General features: G+C 45.5%; 1 protein-coding gene across 3 annotated transcripts in view; it reads left to right on the forward strand.

Annotated features, from left to right (window-relative positions):
• The first annotated feature begins 3751 nt into the window (after positions 1–3751).
• The window catches only part of CCNJL (cyclin J like), a 37581-nt gene continuing 20338 nt past the window's right edge, over positions 3752–20994 (forward strand). Inside the window, exons 1-2 of one of the 3 annotated variants that reach the window (XM_038739914.1) lie at positions 3752–3798; positions 9545–9656. In XM_038739914.1, coding sequence (XP_038595842.1) covers positions 3764–3798; positions 9545–9656 — 147 coding nt within the window. In that variant the 5' untranslated portion in view covers positions 3752–3763. Of the gene's footprint in view, positions 3799–3844; positions 3891–9544; positions 9657–20994 lie in introns of those variants that run through there. The other 2 variants (XM_038739915.1, XM_038739916.1) reach the window with 2 other exon arrangements.

Below are 20994 nucleotides of genomic sequence, written 5' to 3' on the forward strand. Positions count from 1 at the left end.
TCACAGAGATCTCCGCTCTCTGGACCCCACCCATCTTTCGGAGCGCCTCACACCCCACCTCGCCGCCCTCTCCTCTCTACCCAGTCTTGATGATCAGATTACTGCTCTCAACTCTACCCTTTCTACTCAGCTAGACTCGCTCGCTCCCCTTTCCCTTCGCCGCTCTCGCACCACTAACCCACAGCCCTGGATCACTGCCACTGTCCGCCTCCTTCGTTCTTATGCTCGAGCTGCCGAACGCTGCTGGCGAAAGTCTAAACACCATGCCAACCTCGTTCACTTCAAGTTTATCCTTTCCTGCCTTAACTCAGCCCTCTCTTCTGCCAGACAAAACTATTTCTCCTCCCTTATTGACACCCATGCCCATCACCCCCGCCAGCTCTTCCGTACATTCAACTCCCTTCTCAGGCCCCCGGTTCCTCCCCCTCCTCCTTCCCTCACCCTCAATGATCTGGCCTCCTACTTCATTAACAAAATTAAATCCATCAGGTCCGACCTCCCCAAAGTCTCTTCCCCCCTTTCTCCAACCCCCTGGCTCTCAACACTCTCTGCTACTCTCCCATCCTTCCCAGCGGTATCCTCAGAGGAACTCTCCTCCCTCCTCTCAAGTGCTACTCCGGCCACCTGTGCTTCTGACCCCATTCCCTCTCATCTTATGAAATCTCTCACTCCATCCCTTCTCCCCTCCTTAACGTCCATCTTCAACCACTCACTCTCCACTGATTCCTTCCCCTCTGCCTTCAAACATGCCCATGTCTCTCCCATCCTAAAAAGACCCTCTCTTGACCCCACCTCACCTTCTAGTTATCGTCCCATATCCCTCCTACCATTCCTTTCCAAACTCCTTGAACGAGTTGTCTACACGCGCTGCCTAGAATTCCTCAACGACAACTCTCTCCTCGACCCCCTCCAGTCTGGCTTCCGTCCCCTTCATTCCACGGAAACTGCCCTCTCAAAGGTCACCAATGACCTCCTGCTTGCCAAATCCAACGGCTCCTACTCTGTCCTAATCCTCCTCGACCTCTCAGCTGCCTTTGACACTGTGGACCACCCCCTTCTCCTCAACACGCTATCTGACCTTGGCTTCACAGACTCCGTCCTCTCCCGGTTCTCCTCTTATCTCTCCGGTCGTTCTTTCTCAGTCTCTTTTGCAGGCTCCTCCTCCCCCTCCCATCCTCTTACTGTGGGGGTTCCCCAAGGTTCAGTGCTTGGTCCCCTTCTGTTCTCAATCTACACTCACTCCCTTGGTGACCTCATTCGCTCCCACGGCTTCAACTATCATCTCTACGCTGATGACACCCAGATCTACATCTCTGCCCCTGCTCTCTCCTCCTCCCTCCAGGCTCGCATCTCCTCCTGCCTTCAGGACATCTCCATCTGGATGTCCGCCCGCCACCTAAAGCTCAACATGTCGAAGACTGAGCTCCTTGTCTTCCCTCCCAAACCTTGCCCTCTCCCTGACTTTCCCATCTCTGTTGACGGCACTACCATCCTTCCCGTCTCACAAGCCCACAACCTTGGTGTCATCCTCGACTCCGCTCTCTCATTCACCCCTCACATCCAAGCCGTCACCAAAACCTGCCGGTCTCAGCTCCACAACATTGCCAAGATCCGCCCTTTCCTCTCCATCCAAACCGCTACCCTGCTCATTCAAGCTCTCATCCTATCCCGTCTGGACTACTGCACTAGCCTTCTCTCTGATCTCCCATCCTCGTGTCTCTCTCCACTTCAATCCATACTTCATGCTGCTGCCCGGATTGTCTTTGTCCAGAAACGCTCTGGGCATATTACTCCCCTCCTCAAAAACCTCCAATGGCTACCGATCAATCTGCGCATCAGGCAGAAACTCCTCACACTGGGCTTCAAGGCTGTCCATCCCCTCGCCCCCTCCTACCTCACCTCCCTTCTCTCCTTCTACTGCCCAGCCCGCACCCTCCGCTCCTCCACCACTAATCTCCTCACTGTACCTCGTTCTCGCCTGTCCCGCAGTCGACCCCCGGCCCACGTCATCCCCCGGGCCTGGAATGCCCTCCCTCTGCCCATCCGCCCAGCTAGCTCTCTTCCTCCCTTCAAGGCCCTACTGAGAGCTCACCTCCTCCAGGAGGCCTTCCCAGACTGAGCCCCTTCCTTCCTCTCCCCCTCGTCCCCCTCTCCATCCCCCCATCTTACCTCCTTCCCTTCCCCACAGCACCTGTATATATGTATATATGGTTGTACATATTTATTACTCTATTTATTTATTTATTTATTTTACTTGTACATTTCTATCCTATTTATTTTATTTTGTTGGTATGTTTGGTTCTGTTCTCTGTCTCCCCCTTTTAGACTGTGAGCCCACTGCTGGGTAGGGACTGTCTCTATGTGTTGCCAATTTGTACTTCCCAAGCGCTTAGTACAGTGCTCTGCACATAGTAAGCTCTCAATAAATACGATTGATTGATTGATTGATTGAATAAATACGATATGAATGAATGAATGAATACGATTGAATGAATGAATGAACACGAGTGAATGAATGAATGAATGAATGAATACGATTGAATGAATGAATGAACACGAGTGAATGAATGAATGAATAAATACGATTGATTGAATGAATGAATAAATAAGATTGATTGAATGAATAAAGACGATTGATTGAATGAATGAATGAATAAATACGATTGATTGAATGAATGAATGAATAAATACGATTGATTGAATGAATAAATATGATTGATTGAATGAATGAATAAATAAATACGATTGATTGATTGAATGAATAAATATGATCGATTGAATGAATGAATAAATAAATACGATTGATTGATTGAATGAATAAATATGATCGATTGAATGAACGAATAAATAAATACGATTGATTGATTGAATGAATAAATATGATCGATTGAATGAACAAATGAATAAATGCGATTGATTGATTGAATGAATAAATACGATTGATTGAATGAACGAATAAATAAATACGATTGATTGATTGAATGAATAAATACGATTGATTGAATGAACGAATAAATAAATACGATTGATTGATTGAATGAATAAACATGATTGATTGAATGAATGAATAAATAAATACGATTGATTGATTGAATGAATAAATACGATCGATTGAATGAATGAATAAATAAATACGATTGATTGATTGAATGAATAAACATGATTGATTGAATGAATGAATAAATACGATTGATTGATTGAATGAATAAATACGATCGATTGAATGAATGAATAAATAAATACGATTGATTGATTGAATGAATAAATAAGATTGATTGACTGAATAAATACGATTGATTGAATGAATGAATGAATAAATGCGATTGATTGATTGAATGAATAAATATGATTGATTGAATGAATAAATAAATATGATTGAATGAATACGATTGATTGAATGAATGAGTGAATAAATACGAATGAATGAATGAATAGGATCGATTGAATGAATGAGTGAATAAACAGGATGGAATGAATGACTACAATCCCCAGGTGCCCCGTGCTCCGGGGCGAGCGGCGCATGCGCGGCGGCGGCTCCGGCGGCGGCGGCGGCGGCGGCGGCGGCGGCCGCAGCCCGGTCGACCAGGCGGCCGCGGCGGGAGGCGGCGTGCGGTCCGGGCTGCGGGGGGGCGGCGAGGGGCCGGGGCCGGACGGAGGGGCGGCCCGCTCGGCCTGCTCGGCCCGCTCGGCCCGCTGGGCCCGCTCGGAGCGCGCTCGGAGCGCGGTCGGAGCCCGGACGCCGTCCGCGCCCGCCGCCCCGGGGATGCGCGCCCTGCGCCCTGCGGACGGGCCCGGCCGGTAGGACAAAGGCTGCCGGCCGGAGCCCCCTCCCTCCCAACGGACCCGCTTCTCCTCCTCCACCGCGCTCGGTGCAACTTTGACAACCTCAGGTCGGCTCGCCCCCGCTTCCTTCTCCAGCCTTAGTACTCACTCGTCTTTATTGAGCGCTCACGGTGTGCAGAGCACTGGACTGAGCGCTTGGGAAGTGCAAGTCGGCAACAGAATGATAGGAATCATTGATAATCAGTAATAATGATCATGGTATTTGGTAAGCGCTTGCTTTTCCAGCCTTAGTAGTCACTCATTCAGTCGTCTTTATTGAGCGCTCACTGTGTGCTGAGCACTGGACTGAGCGCTTGGGAAGTACAAGTCGGCAACAGCATGATAGGAATCATTGATAATTAGTAATCATAGTGATAATGATAATGGTATTTGGTAGGCGCTTGCTTTTCCGGCCTTAGTAGGCACTCATTCAGTCGTCTTTATTGAGCGCTTACTCTGTGCAGAGCACTGGACTGAGCGCTTGGGAAGTACAAGTCGGCAACAGCATGATAGGAATCATTGATAATTAGTAATCATAGTAATAATGATAATGGTATTTGGTAGGCGCTTGCTTTTCCAGCCTTAGTAGGCACTCATTCAGTCGTCTTTATTGAGCGCTCACTGTGTGCGGAGCACTGGACTGAGCGCTTGGGAAGTGCAAGTCGGCAACAGAATGATAGGAATCATTGATAATTAGTGATCATAGTAATAATGATAATGGTATTTGATAAGCGCTTGCTTTTCCAGCCTTAGTAGTCACTCATTCAGCCGTCTTTATTGAGCGCTTACTCTGTGCAGAGCACTGGACTGAGCGATTGGAAAGTACAAGTCGGCTACATAATAGTAATCATTGATAATCAGTCATTTGTGATCATAGTAATAATGATAATGGTATTTGGTAAGCGCTTGCTTTTCCAGCCTTAGTAATCACCCATTCGATCGTATTTATTCAGCGCTTTCTCTGTGCAGAGCACTAGACTGAGCGCTTGGGAAGTACAAGTCGGCAACAGAATGATAGGAATCATTGATAATTAGTAATCATAGTAATAATGATAATGGTATTTGGTAGGCGCTTGCTTTTCCAGCCTTAGTAGTCGCTCATTCAATCGTATTTATTGAGCGCTCACGGTGTGCAGAGCACTGGACTGAGCGCTTGGGAAGTACAAGTCGGCAACAGAATGATAGCAATCATTGAGAATCAGTCATTAGTAATCATAGTAATAATGATAAAGGTATTTGGTAAGCGCTTGCTTTTCCAGCCTTAGTAGTCACTCATTCAGTCGTATTTATTGACCGCTCATGGTGTGCAGAGCACTGGACTGAGCGCTTGGGAAGTACAAGTCGGCAACAGAATGATAGTAATCATTGATAATTAGTAATCATAGTAATAATGATAATGGTATTTGATAAGCGCTTGCTTTTCCAGCCTTAGTATTCACTCATTCAGTCGTCTTTATTGAGCGCTCACTGTGTGCAGAGCACTGGACTGAGCACTTGGGAACTACAAGTCGGCAACGTAATGATAGTAATCATTGATAATCGGTCATTAGTAATCATAGTAATAATGATAATGGTATTTGGTAAGCGCTTACCAAAAAGCGCTTGCTTTTCCAGCCTTAGTATTCACTCATTCAGTCGTATTTATTGAGCGCTTACTCTGTGCAGAGCACTGGACTGAGCGCTTGGGAAGTACAAGTCGGCAACAGAATGATAGTAATCATTGATAATTAGTGATCATAGTAATGATGATAATGGTATTTGGTAAGCGCTTGCTTTTCCAGCCTTAGTAGTCACTCGTTCAGTCGTCTTTATTGAGCGCTCACTGTGTGCGGAGCACTGGACTGAGCGCTTGGGAAGTACAAGGCGGCAACATAATAATAGTAATAATCATAGTAATAATGATAATGGCGTTTGGTAAGTGCTTACTATGTGCCAAGCACTGTCCTAAGCGCCGGGGGTGCGGGTGGGGAGTACAAGGTGATCGGGTTGTCCCACGTGGGGCTCCCAGGCTTAGTCCTGAGCGCTTGGGAAGTCCAACTTGGCAACATAATAATAGTAATAATGATAGTAATCATTAATAATCAGTTATTAGTAATCAGTAATCGTAGTAATAATGATAGTGATATTTGGTAAGCGCCTACTATGTGGCAAGCACTGTCCTAAGCGCCGTGGGGGGGTGGACACAAGGTGATCGGGTTGTCCCACGTGGAGCTCCCAGTCTTAATCTCCGTTTTACAGATGAGGTCGCCGAGATTTTAAGCGATTTGCCCAAGGTCACACGGCAGACATGTGGCGGAGTAGGGATTCGAACCCATGACCTCCGACTCCAAAGCCCGTGTTCATTCAATCGTATTTATTGAGCGCTTACTGTGTGCAGAGCACTGGACTGACTGCTTGGGAAGTCCAAGATGGCAACATGATAATAGTGATAATCATAGTAATCATTGATAATCGGTGATTAGTAATCATAGTAATAATGATAATGGCATTTGGGAAGCGCTTACTATGCGCCAAGCACTGTCCTAAGCGCCGGGGGTGCGGGTGGGGAGTACAAGGTGATCGGGTTGTCCCACGTGGGGCTCCCAGGCTTAATCCTGAGTGCTTGGGAAGTCCAAATTGGCAACATAATAATAGTAATAATGATAGTAATCATTAATAATCAGTAATTAGTAATCATTAGTAATCCTAGTAATAATAATGGCATTTGGTAAGCGCCTACCATGTGCCAAGTACTGTCCTAAGTGCCGGGGGTGGTGGTGGTGGATACAAGGTGATCGGGTTGTCCCACGTGGGACTCCCAGGCTTAATCCCCGTTTTACAGATGAGGTCGCTGAGATTTTAAGTGGTTTGCCCAAGGTCACACAGCAGACATGTGGCGGAGTCGGGATTCGAACCCCTGACCTCCGACTCCATAGCCCGTGTTCATTCAATCGTATTTATTGAGCGCTTACTGTGTGCAGAGCACTGGACTGACTGCTTGGGAAGTCCAAGTTGGCAACATGATAATAGTAATAATCATAGTAATCATTGATAATCGGTGATTAGTAATCATAGTAATAATGATAATGGCATTTGGGAAGCGCTTACTATGTGCCAAGCACTGTCCTAAGCGCCGGGGGTGCGGGTGGGGAGTACAAGGTGATCGGGTTGTCCCACGTGGGGCTCCCAGGCTTAATCCTGAGTGCTTGGGAAGTCCAAATTGGCAACATAATAATAGTAATAATGATAGTAATCATTAATAATCAGTAATTAGTAATCATTAGTAATCCTAGTAATAATAATGGCATTTGGTAAGCGCCTACCATGTGCCAAGTACTGTCCTAAGCGCCGGGGGTGGTGGTGGTGGATACAAGGTGATCGGGTTGTCCCACGTGGGACTCCCAGGCTTAATCCCCGTTTTACAGATGAGGTCGCTGAGATTTTAAGTGGTTTGCCCAAGGTCACACAGCAGACATGTGGCGGAGTCGGGATTCGAACCCCTGACCTCCGACTCCATAGCCCGTGTTCATTCAATCGTATTTATTGAGCGCTTACTGTGTGCAGAGCACTGGACTGACTGCTTGGGAAGTCCAAGTTGGCAACATGATAATAGTAATAATCATAGTAATCATTGATAATCGGTGATTAGTAATCATAGTAATAATGATAATGGCATTTGGGAAGCGCTTACTATGTGCCAAGCACTGTCCTAAGCGCCGGGGGTGCGGGTGGGGAGTACAAGGTGATCGGGTTGTCCCACGTGGGGCTCCCAGGCTTAATCCTGAGTGCTTGGGAAGTCCAAATTGGCAACATAATAATAGTAATAATGATAGTAATCATTAATAATCAGTAATTAGTAATCATTAGTAATCCTAGTAATAATAATGGCATTTGGTAAGCGCCTACCATGTGCCAAGTACTGTCCTAAGCGCCGGGGGTGGTGGTGGTGGATACAAGGTGATCGGGTTGTCCCACGTGGGACTCCCAGGCTTAATCCCCGTTTTACAGATGAGGTCGCTGAGATTTTAAGTGGTTTGCCCAAGGTCACACAGCAGACATGTGGCGGAGTCAGGATTCGAACCCCTGACCTCTGACTCCAAAGCCCGTGTTCATTCGATCGTATTTAATCGTATTTATTGAGCGCTTACTGTGTGCAGAGCACTGGACTGAGCACTTGGGAAGTACAAGTTGGCAACATAATAATAGTAATAATCATAGTAATCATTAGTAATTAGTAATCATAGTAAGAATGATAATGGCATTTGGTAAGCGCCTACTATGTGCCAAGCACTGTCCTAAGCGCCGGGGAGGGGGAATACAAAGTGATCGGGTTGTCCCACTTGGGGCTCCCAGTCTTAATCCCCGTTTTACAGATGAGCTCACCGAGATTTTAAGCGATTTGCCCAAGGTCACACAGCAGACACGGGGCGGAGTCGGGTTTCGAACCCATGACCTCCGACTCCAAAGCCCGTGTTCATTCAAACGTATTTAATCGTATTTATTGAGCGCTTACTGTGTGCAGAGCACTGGACTAAGCGCTTGGGCGGTACAAGTTGGCAACGTAGAGAGACGGTCCCTACCCAACAGTGGGCTCACAGTCTAGAAGGGGGAGACAGAGAACAAAACAAAACATATTAACAAAATAAAATAATTAGAATAAATATGTACAAGTAAAATAAATAGAGTAATAAATACGTACAAACATATATACATATATACAGGTGCTGTGGGGAAGGGAAGGAGGTAAGGCTGGGGGGATGAAGAGGGGGAGTTCTTTCCACTGAGCCACGCAGCCTTCTCCCTTTTTCCCCTTCCCCCATTCTTCCCCATTCCCAGCCCGGGTCAATCAATCAATCAATCGTATTTATTGAGCGCTTACTGTGTGCAGAGCACTGTACTAAGCGCTTAGTCTGCCTAAGGTGCAGGTCCCGCGGGAATGGATGTCACCCAGGAGGGGAACACCCCCCCACGGGCTCTCGGACAAACCCTGTCATTAGAGAAGCAGCGTGGCCCAGTGAAAGGGGCAGGGGCTTTGGAGTCAGAGGTCACGGGTTCAAATCCCGACTCCGCCACTTGTTAGCTGTGTGGGTTTGGGCAAGTCACTTCTCTGGGCCTCAGTTACCTCATCTGTAAAATGGGGATGAAGACTGTGAGCCCCACGTGGAACAACCTGATCACCTTGTAACCACCCCAGCGCTTAAAACTGTGCTTTGTGCCTAGTAAGCGCTTAACACATGCCATTATTATTATTATTCATTCAGTCAGTCGTAGACTGGGAGCCCGTTGTTGGGTCGGGACCGTCTGTATATGTTGCCGAGTTGTACTTCCCAAGCGCTTAGTACAGTGCTCCGCACACAGTATGCGCTCAATAAATACGATCGTTTGAATAAATAAATCTATTGAGCGCATACTGCGTGCAGAGCACTGGACAAAGCTGAAGTCACTTCACTGTGAGCCCCACGTGAGACAGCCTGATCACCTTGTATCCCCCCCCCGAGCTCTTAGAACAGTGCTTTGCACATAGTAAGCGCTTAACAAATACCATCATCATCACTATTATTAAGTGGCGGACCTTGGATTTGAACCCATGACATCTGACTCCAAATCCCGTGCACTTTCCACCGAGCCACGCTGTTTCTCTGACGGTCCCGACCCAACAACCAGGCTCACAGTCTCCCTCCCCCCGGGGCGCACCATCCTAGCGCTCTTTTTGCAAACTGACTTTCTTTTCCCATTTTCCCAGGTCCATAACCGGGATCCCTTCTGCCGACCTCGGAACAGGAAAAGCGAGAATGGAAGAGTCGTGGTGGGAAGGTCTGCTTGCATCAGATATCCACTCGGCACTGAGAGGGAAGGTAAGAGTTAAGCTCTTTGGTGTAATTCTTCTTCTCTCATCAGGGTCCACTGCCTGCTGGAAATAGAATTCCTCTGTTTTGTCCGCTTTCCACCCCCCTGCCTCCCCAACAACAACAAAAAAAAGTTTTCTTCTGTCCCGATCACCCGGAGTTATTAAGCAATCTCCCCGCCTGCTATTCTTGGTGTCTTCTATCCTTCTGATCAGAGAGTGTTTCTTGAGGCAACACAGATTGTCGGTATCACGAGTGACCTCCTTCTCTAATCTGAATGAACTTTTCTAGTCATTCAACATTTAGATAAAAAAAAAATATCACCGCAGGACATGTAGCGGTTTTGGGGGTTTGCCATTGGGGATTGAGGCCACACCCACGCATTTACCTACTAGCCGATTAAGTTGAAACCGAAGATTTGGATCTTTTTTGGTGGAAGATATCTAGACCTTAATGAAGAAAACAAAACCCTGTATCGCAGTGCTGATTCCTAGAGGTGGCAAAGGGGTATGTCAGTCCACCGGAAAGCGAACAGGAAGGAATTTGCGGCCAGATGAAATCTGTCCTCCTCCAAAGAAGTTCTTATCAGAATTAGGAAAGTTAGAATGCCACGAGCGTGCCAGAAATACCTGCCTCCTTTTGCCCCACATTTAAAGTTGTCTGTGATTGGAGGGATTCTTGGTGCTCTGATGTTAATTAGTGGTTCAGAAAGGAAAAATCAAATCAACTCAGCAGAAATTTGATTAACAAACATCACGTTTCTGAACATGTTCAAAATGCTTTGCCATTTCGGGAACCAGATTAACCGTATTTGGTGGAAGGAACCTATTCCAAACTTATTTTTTTCCCCATTATTGTGTAATTGTAATACCGTTACAATTACCATTAGGGATTATTTGTATGCTTTCCTTTCTGTTTGCTTGTAGATTTACGAAGTGTTCATTATGTGCAGTACTAAGCACTGGGAGAGTGTACATAGGTGAGAATTAGGTGCCTGTCCCTCCTGGGGACTGATGATCTAAAAGTGTAAGTGGGTGGGCAGAAGGGAGTGGACACAGTCTGGAGTTAAGAAATAGTAAAACACAACACGAAAAATACACCAAATAGATGCAACGCTTCAGTAGGGATGGTGATGGTTGCCGTCTTTTTTTTTTCGATGGGGATGGAGGTGGCTGAGCGCTGGAGTAACTTGTAACTTGGAGAGTGCTGGGAGCCAGGACCCTCAGTTTAGTTTGGCTCTTTAGTTTGACTCTATCACTGGTATTAATGATTATTCTTTAAACATCCAGCTGATCCATGAAGAAATCATTTTTCCTTTAGGTGATTTTTATAAAAGAGATTGTAGAGGCTGTGAGCCTGGAGATATTTAACGAGTCATTAGACTACTATCTGGATGGTTTCAGGCAGTGACCTACCTGAATGATGGATGGGCGCTGGACCAGATGATGGATGTAGTACCTATCCAACCGTGATCAATCTCCCAGTCCCACCACATTGGTTATGGAGCAAAAGTTGGGAGGAAAGAAAAGACAGAATTGATTGTTTCTACCAACTTGTTATACTACACTTTCCCACGTCCTTATTAATTTGGTGCTTTGCACACGTTAGTCGCTCAGTAAGGATTAGCAAGGGATCAGAGATGAGTTGAGGATAACGCCAAGAAAAACAGGGAGGACAGTTGTTGGCAGGTCATCCAAGTAGGATGTATTTTTCTGTGTATTTTGTGTATTTTTCTGTATATGTTGCCATCTTGTACTTCCCAAGCGCTTAGTACAGTGCTTTGCACACAGTAAGCGCTCAGTAAATATGATTGAATGAATGAATGATGAATTTGAGATGGACAAGGTCAGCCTGATATGGATTTCTGCCAGCAGTGCTCTGCAGCTCATGCACAGGATCAAAGGAAATGGATTATGGAGGCGAGCCAAGGCTGTGGGTTAGAGGGACAAGATGGATGAAGGGATAGAAGAGCAAGTGGGGTCAGTAGGGGAGGGTGTTGGTGTCAGTGTGTGTTACAAGGGAAGGTAGTTACTAAATGTTGACTTGAAAAAATTGGTGTGGATCAATAGATCCAGAGGTCTTTGTTGGGGGAACCGGACAGATATACAAGGAAAGCGATGTGTGGGAGAGAAGGCAGGTGAGGAGGTTGTGGTCATTTAGAGGGATTTCAGAGTTGGTTAGGGAAGAGGTGGTACTAGAAATGGTGAGATGAAGGTTAAAATGGTTAAAATGAAGGGTATGTCCAAGTTGGTGGTGAATTGGAGGGACAGTTAGAGACCCCAGTGTAGGTGCTTGGTGGGGTTCGCTTGCTTAGGATGCCTGCTTCCAGGAAAGACTAATTTTTTCACCATAACCAACCAGAGCTGTTCAGGCAGTTATTAGTATTGACCAGGAGTACTAGGTGTAATTTCCTGGAACCAAAATGTGTTGCAAAAGGGCACTACAGGGTACATTTCCCCATTTTAACAGTCGGAAGTACTCTTCCAACCAGTGCTGATTTTCATCTACTGAGTCAATTTTGAAAGAAGAAGAGTAGAGAAAGACTTTCCATGTTCTCCAGTGCATTTATTTTTTTAGATGAGGAAAACTTTTTTTGTGCAAAGTGTTCTCTTAGAGATCGAGGAGAGGACCAGTCAGTTTTGAACCTCCACCTGTGTGATTTATGACCAGAAAGTCTTTCATCAGGGTAGTTTTTCCGGATGTTCTGTTTTTCCCCACAAGGAGCTAAGGCATTTGGCTTGTTTTGGTACAACAGTGTTTGTGTACAGGAGGTTAGCTGGTTTCATATCTAATGAATGCCTACATCATGGGTGCTGCCCTTTGTGAGTTTGCACTTTAATGGGTCAGCAGAATAGCATACTAATGAGCTTTTAATATAGGACTTGAAGATAAACTCGAAGATCAAACAAACTTCATTTGTTTGATCAGTTATTTTCCTTTATACTATTGAATGGCCAGCCATATTAACCTTAAAAGACACGTTAAGGTCTGGATATAAACAAATTCTGAAGAAAAGAGGATGTCCAGATCTGGGAGAAATGTCAAAGGGGAACCAGATCATTTTAGATCTATAATCAGGTCACAGTCAGATCCATGACTGTATTATCAGTTCATACAGAAATGCCAAACATTAATGTGGATTGGATATAGACAATCGTTTTTATGCCCTTAGGATTCACTTTGAGGAAAGTTATCGGTGCTCTATAAATTATGTAATCAAATTTGATTGGTGAGGTACTCCAAGAGCAGTGTTTTCAAGAAAGTAGTAAATCAGTATTACCTTTCTCCTGGTATTCTGTCCAGGGTGCTTAATGAGGATGCTGTTGGGGAAGAGCTGGGCTAAGCATTGTCAGGACAAGATAATCAGGTTGGACCCAATGTCTGTCTCACATGGGACTCAAGGTGTAAGAAGGAGAGAGAACTGGTATATAATCTTCTTGTTAAAGATGAGGAAACTGAGGCCCAGAGTGGATAAGTGACTTGCCCAAAGTCACACAGCAGCTGATGGGACTAGAACCCCAGTCTTTTGGTCTTTTTATTAGGCCACACTGCTTATTTGTCAACACCTTTAAATGATGTACAATCATTTGCGTGGTTTGTTTTGTGTGGGCCTCTAGGGCTCAGTCATCTACTTACAGTAAATCTTGAATGACTATTTGTAGGAATTTGGTTGATGTACCATCACATAGGAAGTTAGTGTCAAAACGTCATTTAGAGCTTAGTTCTTGATTTTCCAGTCCATAGTTCATTAATTGCTTATGCTTATTGAGTGCCTACTGCGTGCACAGTACTGTACTAAGTGCCTGGGAGAGAACAATAGAAGAAAACATGATTCCTGCTCAATCAGTGGTATAGTGTTTATTGCAGAACACTCTTGGGAGAACACAATAGAGTAGGTAGATTTGTGGGGGAAAGTAGAGATAAAAAGTGCACAAATTGTAAGAAATACTCGGATATGTACAGAAGTTCATGGCAGTTCATGGTAGCCCCTTGACATCAGAACCCATCCAGCCTTCTCCACTGTCAGGGAGAGAGTGAAGTGACGAAAGATCATCAGACCCTGTAGGATGTTGGGGCTGGGCTGGCTGTGGTTGCTGTTAAGCGCTTACTATGAGACAGGCAATGTACTAAGCTCTGGGGTAATCATGGACCCAGGCCATATCCCACATGAGGCTCACAGTCTTAATCCCCTTTTTACAGAGAAGGCAGCTAGGACACAGAGAAATTAAATGAATTTCCCTAGGTCACATAGCAGGCAAGTGGTGGAGCTGGGACTAGAACCCAGGTCCTCTGGCTTCCATTCTATGCTCCTGTGCTCTTTCTCTCTCTCCATGCTCTGTTTATGTTGGGGGTTTTTTCAGGGGAGTGAGAGAAGGGTTTTATTTATTTTACCTTTCCTTGGGTGTCTGTCACCACATTCCTTATTCTTAGATTGGGAACTCCTTGAGGTGTAGGCACTGTGGCTAATTCTCATTCTCATCCCATGGAGAAGACACCGTGAGAGGCTACAGAAGCAGGAGAAAAACCATCCTAGAAACCTAGATTATACAGCCTCACCAAGAGGTAGGGGTGCCAAGGTTCACTTTAGTGGCATCTCTCATCTAGAGTGGAAAAAGCTGATCACGTGAATTTGCTGTCCTCGTTTGACAGCTTCAGGAGGAGTGTTGTAGAAGAAGCTTCTTGGCCAAGTTTCCCAAGCTGTACTGTAGGCCAGAAACATCTGGGTTCATCATTGAGCTGCCCAGTTCACTTGCACTTGATTTGATCGCCCGTCTTGTTCAACTTGTGGGTTTTCCTGTGGGTAGCGGGAGGCAGGCCAACAACTCTTTCACCGCAGCGCAAGAGAGATGCATTGTTGCACTTTAAGAGAAAAAAGCCATTAAGAACTAGAGAGAAGGGGGCCAGAGGAAAATTCCACTGACTCCAAATGATGTAAACGGAGTTAGTGAGTTTAATTAACGATGTCATAGATTGTATCTGCCTGGCTGAGTGCTTACTCGCAGGTCAGAATGTATCTTGGACCATGCAGTCTCTTTCTCTCTCTTTCTCTGTTTCTTTCTCCTTTACTCCTTCTTTGCCGGTCTTTTTGGAGCAGCAAGGGTCAGAGTTAGGGCAGAGTTTCCTGAGATGGTCTGATTGGTGTAATGGTTTATTTTGTAATCGAATCCTCCAAAGGCAGATCTTAATTGCCCTGAGGAGGGCACTCCTTGCAGGTGGCTATGCTGGCAGAGCTTCTGGTTTTATCCATAAAGCAAATAACCCTTCTGAAGGCTTAAAGCTTTGCTCTGAGGGAATGGAATGATTTTTCATATTAGTGCCTCTTCTCAGGGCCTGACCCCTCAAGAGAGGGGAGTTTCGCAGCCCTGTCAGGTATTCGTCTAGGCCATTCACTAACATTGGCAGAGCTTTGCCACTGGTAGAGAGGGTTCGTTTGTATCTTAAAATAATGAGCCAGATTGTCCTCAGAGCCTAAGGCATTTCTTGGGAGTAAGTTAGGTCACAGTCAGTCTTCCTACCTCAAAGTGGCCTGTGAATGCCCTGCAGCCACCTGGAAAGTTTAAAATCATGACAGTGATGTTCTACATGCTTCCTTCCTATATGAATGTTTGTGTCTTGAGGTACCTAACTTACTATTAGAGAGAATAGAATGCATGGGAGAGTGAAATTTTTTCATCATGCCCTAAGACTCCCAGAGCCCCACAATTCAGCGTTCTGTGTGGGAGACAACCACAGCACAGAGACAATCCCTGTGAGATGATCAACATGTCCTGCTTCCCATATCTCAAGTTTCTCTGTGAAACAGGACTAGAATCAAATAACACTATTATTATTATCATTCTTATTATTATTATCTAGCCTCCTTCCTGGGACATTAGGAGATGAGTGAGTGGAAGCTGTAGGCAAAGACAGACATAGGTGTCCTTGAAAGTTCAAGCCATCCCCTCTTAAACTGTAAACTATAGGTAAGGAACATGTCTACCAACTCTGTTGTATTAAAGTCTCCCAAGCATTTACTACTTGTTTTGTTTTGTTGTCCGTCTCCTCCTTTCTAGACTGTGAGCCCGTTGTTGGGTAGGGATTATCATCATCATCATCATCAATCGTATTTATTGAGCGCTTACTATGTGCAGAGCACTGTACTAAGTGCTTGGGAAGTACAAATTGGCAACATATAGAGACAGTCCCTACCCAACAGTGGGCTCACAGTCTAAAAAGTGGGCTCACAGTCTAAAATGTGGGCTTGTCACCGAATTGTACTTTCCAAGCGCTTAGTACAGTGCTCTGCACACAGTAAGTGCTCAATAAATATGATTGAATGAATGAATTTAGTACAGTGTTCTGCACAAAGTAAGCACTCAATATCACTGATTGATTTTGTTCAGTTCTGCTTTGGCAATCTAGTAGATCTCTGAGCCACTAGAGAGATTCCTCGGTGTCAGATTAAGATGGGAATTTGTATTAAGGAGAGAGGGTCAAAAATGAGAGCACTACTATCCCCGTAAGAGCTGGAAAGTGCTTGGTCCGGTTTCAGGGCTCAGATGCCCAAGTTTCTTTTCTACCGGACTGAATGTCATGGTAGGCCTTTTCAAAGAAAATGGAAGACTTGAGTCAACCAGTGTTGCTCATGGGTTTTAGATGCAGCCCATCAAGAGGTGCTGTCTTCTAAGGCTGGGCTTCCCCTTGTGTGGTCTGGGACATGGCTGCTGTTTCCGTCACCTCCAGGCAGAAGTGGTGTCCTGCATTTCTGCACCTACTCCTTGGAGGGGAAGGAAGGAAGGTCCCCTGTGGCTTTCCTCTCTCTGAAGGGAATCTCCTGTTGCTTCTTTGGGAGAAGCCGTGGATTAATTCTCTAGAGGAGGTGGGGTGGATTCATTCTGTAGAGGGGGTGGGGCACTACAGTCCATTGGGGAATTTCAGAATTTACAGAGAACAGTACCCTCCCCACTCCCCCCCCCGCCCCCACTGCTTCAATGGTAGTTTAGTCCCTGAAGTATATGAACTATAAGCAGTCAGCAGATGAACCAAAATGTACATGGGGAGTGGGTGTATGCGTGTGTCTGTGCAGTTTTTAGTTGCTGGTAGAGACCCCCCTCCTAGATCACCCAGTCTTTCTAATGTTGAAATGGGGTCTTCATTCTTAGCCACAGTTGTTACTTCCTCCTCCCTTATGTGGCAATCATAATTAGTTCTTCTGGGAATTCAGATGGGAGGAAGAAGAGGGGAGTTGCATGTATTTTGCAATGTGCCCATAGAGGATTTTAACCCAAGATGGGTTAGCTTTTTCATTACCTTAAATCTGAAAGTTTCCACATCCTGTTGGTCATTGCATAGAGTATTTCTTCATATCTTGTTTCTTTCTGGACTGTGACTTCTTATGCAAATCCAGCCCAGATAATCTGCCAACTCTTTTTTACCGTAATCTGGATGGCTTATAAAGTAGCTCAGAGAAGAGCTCCAGTGCCAAGGAACAAGCCAGGGATGAAGGTGTTGGGGAAGCGTGTGGGGAAAGTCCTGGTGAAGGGTCGGAAGCCCGTTGTTGTCTCTTGTTTCTGGGTCGGAAGCCTGATGGTTATGGTTGGGCTTTCAGGAGACCGCTTCTCATCAGCACTGTTTCTCAAGAGAGTCAGCTGCCTGTGCAATTCCCATGTGCAATGCACTATACCTTGAACTGTTCCTTCACACTGTATGTTATTTGACCTGTCCGTTCACTTAGGAGAGAGTTTTGGCCCATGTTATGCAGCTAATCTATACTCCAGCTGAGTGGCAGGAGATCCACCATCCCTGGAAAACATAAGTAGAAGGTGGTTGGGCAAAACAATCGCTACTACAAAGGACGGTATTTATCGAGCACTTACTGTGTGTAGAAAACTGTAGTAAGTGCTGGTGAGAGTGCAACACAACAGTTGATATGGGGCTCACAGTCTAAATTGGAGGGAGGAGGATTTAATACCTATTTTACAGATGAGGTAAATGAGTCATAGGGAAGTTAAGTGACTTGTCCATGGTCACACAGCAAGCTGTCGACAAAGCTGGGATTAGAACTCCCAGACCCGTCCTCTTTCCACTAGACGATGCTGCTTCTCAATCTTTGGAAACTTTCACAAAAGGAGCAGAGATGTGCTTTGGAGGAGAAGCTCTTATTTGCACCTAGTGTCTCTGAATCTCCAGGTAAGGCGGTTAGTTCCATTACTAAATCCTGAGCTCCATCAACAATTCCAGTTTGGAGAACCAGAATTTACCAGTGTGTCACCAGCATTTGACTTAGACCTTGACTGAAGGGGCTACCTTGGCCAATGTCCATAATGCCCTCTCTAAGGAGTTCAAAGTTTTTTGCAAATGTGCCCAGTTTGCCCCTTTGATGGGCGATTTGGGGAACTTCAAGTAGGTGGCAGAGTACAGCCACAGGGGAACTGAGGCACAAAGTGGGTGTCCAGTGGTTCGGGCTTGGGTCACTCCTCTGGGTCAGGCCAAGAGCTGGGCATAATTTCCATAGTGCCAAGCTGCCTGGCCTGGGTGACCCAAACTTGCGATGTTACAGTTAGCCGCTGCATTTGTTCATTCTCCTCTCCAGTTCTCAGGAGGTGCTGGAGAGTAGGGAGAGGGCACTTGCCAGGGCCTAACTTCCATTTGGGGAAGGAGAGAGTAAGTCACACTCTCCCTCCCCCCAAAACACGTAAGGGCAGAAGCTGCTTCTTCTACTTGACCTTGTTCATGTTGAGGTTGGAGCACAAACTTTGGGTTGCAATTTCCTGGTCTTCAACTGCCTTTCAAGCACTTAGCCATTAAGATCAGCCTCTCTCTGCTCAGGGCCAGTCAAACAAAGCTTTAAGACGGCTGCGAATGTGTTTCTGGAAGGAGAAAAGCCTTCCCGAGGGAGCTCCACCCCTTTTACTTTAAAGTGTGGCCTGCATTTTTTTTTTTTCATTTCTTGAATATCTTGAATTTCTGTAGAACTTTCATGGTTCCTCATCAATCCAGTCAGGCTGGTATCCCCTTTTATAGAAAAAGAAACTGAAGCCCAGAGGAGTTAAGTGACTTGCGTAAGGTCGTAAGGTCACAGTGGTGATTAGATCCTGGCCTTCAGAGTATTTATTGAGTGCTTTCTATGTGCAGAGCATTGTACTAAGCACCTGAGAGTAAGAGTGACCGGGGATCTAATCCCAGTTTCTCCATTTGTCTGCTTTGTGTCCTTGGACAAGTCCCTTCACTTTTCTGTTCCTCCTTTACCTCATCTGTAAAAATGGGGATTAAGACTGTGATCCCCACGTGGGACATGGACTGTCTCCAACCTGATTAGCTTATATCTACTCTAACTTCAGTTCTGGGGTCTTGTCTTGTTTATTGCTGTCGAATCGTACCTGACCCCTAACTCCATGGACACATCTCTCCCAGAATGCCCCATCTCTATCTGCGATCGAGTTCTGGGGTAGATACAAGACAATCAGGTCCAAGTAGGAGGGAGAACAAAGTTGGGATTAGAATTCAGGTCCTCCCAGAACCGTATTCTTTGCACTTAGGCCACGCTACTTCCCACAGAGCATTAGTACAGTGCTCTGTTCACAGTAATCACTCAGGAAATGTCACTGATTGATTAATTTATCGATTTAAGAAGCATGAAGGACTGAGGTTAGGTGTTATTGCCATGACAGTAAACAACCAGTTTCCATCAGGGCCTGGGATCCCCTGCCTCCGGCACACTTGGCTGTGCAGCTCTGCTTGTCACTTATCCAGGCAGAACGCGCTCCTGTGCTACTCCTCTTTTGTCTTTTTGTCAGTTTCACTGTCCATTTTCACCTATGGGATAGTAAACCTTCTACTACAAACCACCCACACATTTCGTTCCTGTAACACTAACTTTCTCATCGAACCTAGATCTTGTTTATCTCGCCACCGACTTCTCACCCACATCCTGCCTCTGGCCAGAAAGCCCTCCCTCCTCTTATAATAACAATAATAATAATAATAATGGCATTTATTAAGAGCTTACTATGTGCAAATCACTGTTCGAAGCACTGGGGAGGTTACAAGGTGATCAGGTTGTCCCACGGGGGGCTCACAGTCTTAATCCACATTTTACAGATGTAACTGAGGCACAGAGAAGTTCTGACTTGCCCCAAGTCACACAGCTGACAAGTGGCGGAGCCTGGATTTGAACCCATGACCTCTGACTCCAAAGCCCAGGCTCTTTCCACTGAGCCATGCTGCTTTTTTATCAGAGAAGGAGATATCTCTTATCAGACAGATGTGTGCTGTGCTCCACTTCAAAGCCTTATTAAAGGCACATCTCCTCCAAGAAGCCTTCCTGACTAAGCCCTCCTCTCCTTTTCTCCCACTCACTTCTGCATCACCCTGTCTTGCTCCCTTCATTCATCCTCCCCCGCATCCCCATAACACGTATTTATATATCTGTAATTTATTTATCTATACTGTGAGCTCATTGTGGGCAGGGAATGTCTGTGTTGTACTCTCCAAGCGCTTAGTATAATGCTTTGCACGCAGTAAGCACTCAATAAATGTGAATGAATGAATAAACTGGGCTTTTGATTCCTTTTTAGTAACCCTGAAAAGGGACATGTTGGCAAGAATCTTATGCAGACATTATTGAGTTGGGCAATAAAGAATAAAGAATACCAACAAAGAAACCCCATAAATTGGACACAGCCTCTAACTTCTAGTAGCTCACAATCTAAGGGAAAAGGAATTGTAGGAAGATTTAACAGTTAAGCATCAAGCATGTAAAAATTAAAAATTAATAATGGTAAAAAAGTCAAACTAGGGCCACTGGGTGAGGATGTGCTGGGCACCTCTATAGAATTATAGTAGACAGATTTTCTTTCTTGCTAATAATAATAATAACTGGTAATCATGTTGGTCACAGTCTCTGTCCCACATCGGGCTCACAATCTAAGATGGGAGAGAGAACAGATTCAGAATCCCCGTGTTAGAGATGAGGAAACTGAGGCACAGAGCAGTTAAATGAGAATTAGCGTGGCTCAGTGGAAAGACCACGGGCTTTGGAGTCAGAGGTCATGGGTTCAAATCCCGGCTCCACCAATTGTCAGCTGTGTGACTTTGGGCAAGTCACGTAACTTCTCTGTGCCTCAGTTACCTCATCTGTAAAATGGGGATTAAGACTGTGAGCCCCCAGTGGGACAACCTGATCACCTTGTAACCTCCCCAGCGCTTAGAACAGTGCTTTGCACATAGTAAGCGCTTAATAAAATGCCATTATCATTAAATGTCATGCCTAAGGTCATGCAGCAGGCAAATGACAGACCAGGGATCAGAACCCTTCGACCTGGAGTTTCTAATAAAATTTCTAGTGTTCTTCTAGGTAACTAATGGC

This window comes from Tachyglossus aculeatus, chromosome X1 (genome assembly GCF_015852505.1).
Source record: "Tachyglossus aculeatus isolate mTacAcu1 chromosome X1, mTacAcu1.pri, whole genome shotgun sequence".
Taxonomy (NCBI): domain Eukaryota; kingdom Metazoa; phylum Chordata; class Mammalia; order Monotremata; family Tachyglossidae; genus Tachyglossus; species Tachyglossus aculeatus.